The sequence below is a fragment of the Carya illinoinensis genome, chromosome 4, assembly GCF_018687715.1.
Source record: "Carya illinoinensis cultivar Pawnee chromosome 4, C.illinoinensisPawnee_v1, whole genome shotgun sequence".
Classification (NCBI taxonomy): Eukaryota; Viridiplantae; Streptophyta; class Magnoliopsida; order Fagales; family Juglandaceae; genus Carya; species Carya illinoinensis.
The window spans coordinates 3,555,967-3,562,347 of record NC_056755.1 but is presented as its reverse complement, the minus strand read 5'-3'; the positions used below and the strand labels follow the sequence as shown (position 1 = coordinate 3,562,347).

General features: G+C 32.3%; 1 protein-coding gene across 1 annotated transcript; it reads right to left on the bottom strand.

Annotated features, from left to right (window-relative positions):
• Window positions 1-368: 368 nt before the first annotated feature.
• Window positions 369-4,501, bottom strand: LOC122308186 (cytokinin hydroxylase-like). The gene is made up of 5 exons (XM_043121377.1): window positions 4,129-4,501; window positions 3,749-3,975; window positions 3,326-3,567; window positions 2,624-3,011; window positions 369-840 (listed from the first exon to the last, which is right to left on the bottom strand). The coding sequence occupies exons 1-5, from the start codon at window positions 4,412-4,414 to the stop codon at window positions 418-420; spliced, it is 1,566 nt and encodes a 521-aa protein (XP_042977311.1). The 5' UTR covers window positions 4,415-4,501; the 3' UTR covers window positions 369-417.
• Window positions 4,502-6,381: the final 1,880 nt, after the last annotated feature.

Genomic DNA, 6,381 nt, shown 5'->3' with positions numbered 1-6,381 from the left:
AGGAAGATTTTGGGGGTTGGCATAAGCTATTGACAAGGCACATCGGTAACTCTAATGTGGAAGACGAAGCGAGAGCAATGGATACAAATAGTTACTTGGTGCTGGAATTCAAACGTTAAAACAACATAAATGGCCACAAACAGTGGCTTAATTTATACTTAACAAGAATAACAAAACTAACGGTAAAACAAGATTTTCCGTTAAAATAAGAAAATTCCATTAAATAGGCTCTTTATATATATATATATAGATATTGCGGACTAGCCTAGTTATATATAATGACACAATTAAAGGCAAACACTAATGCATGCATGGCATCAGATTTTAGCTAGGGAGATTGAAAAAGATGGAGACCCAAAAAAAAAATAAACACACGTCAACGAGAGATTGGGTAGTAAATTAATAATAATAATAATTTCAAGGGTTTAAGGGCTTCAAGCATACTTGAACCCCGTACTTAGGCCTTATCGTGAGAACAGTGACGGGAGCATGACGATAATTCTCTGAAATGGTGAAGCTAAACCTCGAGATTAACATGGATAATATGATCTTAGCTTCCATCATGGCAAAAGCTTGGCCAACACAGTTTCTGGGGCCGGCAGCAAAAGGGATGAACCGGCCACGCCGTGTGTATGATTTCGAAGCAAATCTTTCCGGGTTGAACTCGTTTGCATCTTCGCCCCATAATTCTTTGCTATGATGAATTGCAAGCACTGGAATCCATATTGATAGACCCTTTGGAATATGCAGATCACTGAGTTTAATATCTTCTAAGGCCATCCGAGGAAGAACAGTTGCCGGCGGATAGAGTCGAAGAGTTTCATTTATTACCATATTTAACTGCAAAGTACCGAGTGACAGTGCCAAATGTAATTAATTTTGCCATTATTTGAAGCAAGAACTAGATGATCTACCTAAGAATAATATATATCAGGAATACACAAAGGTAGGATTTAGGTAATCATAAGACCCTTTTTGGCATTATATCATGATCATTTGTATTATATATGTTTCAGACCTCTGCCAACAAAGTAATTACACATCGAAATGCTGAATTCTTTGGTAATCTTTTGGCCATATAACTATATGTTAATTTTCTTTTTTACAAATTATTCATATACAACATACAATACATAATTTTTAATTTTTTTTCCTTATCAAATATGTGATGTATAGATTATGAGTAGAAGAATTTAATTAATTTAGAAGAAAAAAAAAAGAAGAATGTGACGTGTGACGTGTGACGTGTGGCGTATGATATATGGAATGATGAGCAATAAAACTGATATGTTCAATGCCAGCTAGCTAAGAGCCTAAGTCACTAAAAAAATCATTGATTCTTTAAATTTTTTAAATCTTAAAACAAAAATTATATCTTTTAACTTTTATTTTTATTTTTATAAATTTTTTATTTAAATTTTTATCTTTTATTTTTTAAAATTTTATAAAAATATTAATTTAAATTATTTTACTATTATTTATAAATTATTTGATTGCTATTTTTTTTTATCTCCATCTACCAAACCAGCCCCTCGTTTTCTTATAAAAGACAGCGCGAGGTGCTGTCGAGTATTGCACGATTCTACTTTTCAATAGTTCTGGACTTGAATTTGATCCTAGTGAAAAGGTTAAGAGAAATAATATTCCATAAAGTTTCTGTGTGAATTTGAAAAAATGGAAGAATCTGACAATTAATCTCAACAATATTTTACTAATATTTAAATTTTATTTGAAAATTTTATAGCAACAAATCTAGAATGTACCGATTTCTTGTGGATACATCTTTTTTTTATCATGAATTTTAGTTACCGTTTAACAGTGAGTTGAGATGAAATAAATTAAATAAAAGTTAAAAGTTGAATAAAATTTTAATAGAATATTATTTTTTTAATATTATTATTATTTTAAAATTTGAAAAAATTAAATTATTTATAATTATATTTTATATAAAAATTTAAAAGCTTATAATAATAAAATTAAATTAAATGAAACACTTATACTATGCAAAACGAGCCTACAATGGAAATAAAAACAATAAGAAATTATACTCGACAGAACCATGCATCATTATATTCTAGTTTATATATACTTGATACTTGATAGTTTATATATACTTTATAGTTGATAACGTTCACATTAATTTTTTTTTTAATAATAAATCACCCTCTTTTCTAAAACGATTGCGGAAGGAGTACTCCAAGATTGTACATAGAGTTTTGCTACATACAAGTAAAGTCGCGTACTAATCTGCGTATCAATACTGATTCTTTTATACTTAAAAGTTAAATTAGTACTATTTTTAATAAAATCTATTTTTTGATCAATTATAATAAATTAATATACATATTAATGCATAAGTGCGCTTGCAATTAGACTTTTTCTTATACATGACATTATACTAATAGCAATTGCAACCAGTACTGCCACAAGTTGGATCTGGCTACGTATAAATTTTTGCCAAAAACCTGTTCTGGTTAAATGCATTGATATAATTAATGGCGACTGGCAGATCTCCCTACATTAACTATACCTTTTAGTATCCCCCGACCCCAACCATTATAGGAAAAAAAAAAAAAAATGGTAGTGAGAGCAATAATAATAATGATAATAATAGTGCTCTTACCAAGGAGAGGTTGGAAAGATGATGAACAGAGGGCGTCTCAGTACCATCGCAGACCTGCTTCACCTCAGCCCGAACCTTTTCTTGCCAAGAGGTGTTGCTTGCTAGTAACATGATGGTCCATGTGAGTAAGAGGGCAGTGGTTTCATGTCCAGCAAAGAAGAATGTTTTGCATTCATCCATGATCAGTTGTAAATTTAACCTAAATCCACCCTCTGATGATCTCTTCTTTTGCATCTCACTTAGCAGCAGACCCAGCAAATCAGTTCCATATGAACTGTTTCGGCCAATCTCTACACTGTCTTTTCGGCTTTGAATTATCTCCATTAATAACCTCTCCACCTCTATCTTCATCACTTTTATTTGTCTGTTATATTTACTGGGAAAAAACCTACATATAAAAATATCAAGAAATATTGCCGAATTTAGTAATTAATGACCAGTTTGGAGAAGATTTATTCAGATTGAAGCATACTAGCTAGAACTTCCCTGAAAGTGGTGGAACAAAAATAAAAGATAACAGTGATGAAGCTTAGCTTAAAGTAAAAGGTGGAATCTTTTAAAGGAGACAAGGAAACCCAACCACGTAAAAGATATATCCGCTTTATGTCAAAGACAGAATCGTGGGAAAATATATGTATATATTTATATATATAGATAAAAAAAATGCGCATGCACAAATTAACTAGTTTATATATAGCTCACCGGCTTCCGGGAAGGTACAACCTTCGGGTTGCTTGGGCACAAAGATGTTGCAAAACAGTTAGGAGATGGAATATTTGCTTTCCCTTCTCGTAGGTAGTATCGAACTCAGTTCTAGAAATGACGTCTGCAGTGAGCTTAGACATATATTCACCAATTTCGAACTCGGTTTGGCCTGATTCTACAGCATTTTGCAGTGATTGGAGTATCTCCTTAGTGCATTCCACCATGTACCCCGCATAACTCTTCACAAAATCATAGCCAACCATTTGTAAATTGTAACGTACATGATTCTTATATTTTAGTTGCATCCAAAAAACAAACAAGGAAATAAGAACTAAAAAAACATATATAGGATTGAAGTGAAATTTGAGGTGATCGATGGCAGTATTATGATCTAATGATCATACACTTGTACGTACGTACCTTGAGTTGGTCTCCCATAAAGGTCGGAGCTACGATGTGACGCTGATGGTACCAATCCTTGCCGTTTGCCATCAGCAAACCTCTCCCGATGAAATGTTTTGAACCTTGCTGTTGTTGCCATGATCGGCCGGACGTCGTGCTGTACTTGGACAAAAACTCTTTTATCAGTTTAGTCTCCGTCAAGCACATCCGGGGCTCTACCCCATTCCAAAATATAAATCTCTTTCCTGTTGCAACGAAGAAGCAGAGGATCAGAAATATATATATATATATATATATGCGTGTGTGTGTGTGTGTGTGTGTGTGAGTTTTGGGTGATGATAATATCCACGAAAATCATGGATACGAAAGTATGGAAGGTATAGGCCAAGCATGCAAACCGTATTGTTTGGACCAGGCGACGTAATGCGGGAGAAGACGGCCAACGATATCATGATTGATGGAGTTCATGTCTTGGGAGGTGGTTTTGGCAACAAGGGAGGCCATGTCCAAGATGTTGCCTTTCAGAGGCCGGGGTTTGGGGCCGCGCACTCCTTGCCTCTCCATGATTTTCTTGATGCGTCGTGGGTTTAGAAAGTAGCATGAGAGAGTGTCATGAGCAATTTTAATGAACAAAGACAGGAATATGGCCAAGAGAGTTCTGATGATCAGTACCACCATGGCCATGCAGGTGCTTATAATCACGGCCTGGCAATGCAAAACTGCCTCACACACCCATGCACCCACCCACAGAGAGATCAATTAAGCAGCTAGCTAGCGTATCATATTAGGCACACGCAGAGAGAGAGAGAGAGAGAGAGAGAGAGAGAGAGAGAGAGAGAGAGAGAGAATTAACGTTGGTTAATTAGTAAACCGAGGAGGCTCATTTATAGTGGCTGAATTAGAAAACCTCACGTATCACACACATTTTGAACTCTGGCTAAAATGAATAGATCATGGTACTCTCCAATTACGTACGTAACTGATTAAATATCATGTGCAACTTCAAATAAATAAGTCTTTTTCATTTTCTTTATAAAAATGTAAACTCCACGATAAAAATGAGTAAAAAATTTATTCTTTTTAACGGAATCCGTTTATTTATAAAGAATATATACATATATATATATATGCATACTTTACATTACTTGGTCTAAATAGTATACACATCATCATATGATGCTGGTTAAGATCGAAATTAAAAAAAAAAAATGTTAATTGAAAATGAATAAAGCTGGGAGGAATATTGGTGTATTTTAATTTTTCTGGCTCGTAGAGATTGCCAATTAAATCGTTATAAACCATGTAATTACCAGAATTGGAAAAAGATATATATTGACAGATAATTAGAATATATTCTTCACGATCACATTGATCGGCTGACAACGTCTAGCTAATTGCTGGGACGTTAAGCTTTTAGTACTGCTAGAATTTTAGTATTGAACTTGTCCACCATGTGTTCGGAGAATGGATTATATTCATGCAGACCATAATAATTTACACGTAACCTTGCCCACATCAACCATCGTGTCAATTTTCTTCTGATCTCTTGCCAAGAGTCGTGCCATTAAGTTAGTACGTACCATGATCAAGAGTACTTCATGTTTTTAATGATTTTAGTAGCTCAAATCTTATGAATTAATTATTACCTCAAATGCTTCTACAATAATAAAATGATAAATGATATTTGCATTCTTATAGTGTACGTACAAGTCTCGTATATTTTTTAAATAAAAAATTAATTTTTTAATAATAGATTACGTATCCATTCTTTTTTAAATAGAGTATGCAGATTTTGCACACCCTATAAATATATTAGCAAAATCCAATATTAAGAGATCTACATATTTTATTTATCTTCTTCTTCAATATTGTAAAAAGAAAATGGAGCCATCTGAGTCTTGTTGATAATCTTAATCCCATTTATATGAGTAATGATTAAAGAAAAGGTTCTGATAAGTTCGAGTAAAATATGAGATTAATTGATATGCTAATCGAACAGCAATTGATTAATATAATTGGTGAGTGGGTATTGCAATATATATGCGTCAAAAGTACCATCCATCCAATCCAGCTTATAGTCGCAGTAAAATGGATATATAAAAGTTAAAACTTTTTCCTGAAAGTGAATGCATTATGATTCATGGTTACGATGTATATATATAGATGCATTGAATGAAAATCTTTGGCCGAAAGGTCCAGTGAATCTGCCGGCTGCTCGTTAATGTTTGAATAGTAGATTAAGATGAGATGAAAGTTAAATAAATTATTATTATAATATTATTTTTAATATTATTATTATTTTAAAATTTAAAAAAGTTGAATTATTTATTATATTTTATATGAAATTTTTAAAAAATTATAATAATTAAATGAGATGAACTAAGATCAATTCTAAATCCAAACAGCGCCATAATGCCTTTTTTATTTTTCAACATTTCTTTGTAAGAAAAAATGGGAATTATTAACTGAATCAATCAAAAAGATGGGAAAGGAGCAAATAAAAAAAAAAAAAAAGTAAGGAATTTTATCATGTCATATTTTTAAGAGTGAGAAACAAATTTTATAAAATTAAAATTCATATATTGATATAATTTAATGTGATATATTAAATTGTAAATATATTTTTATTAAAAACTACTAGATCTAACATC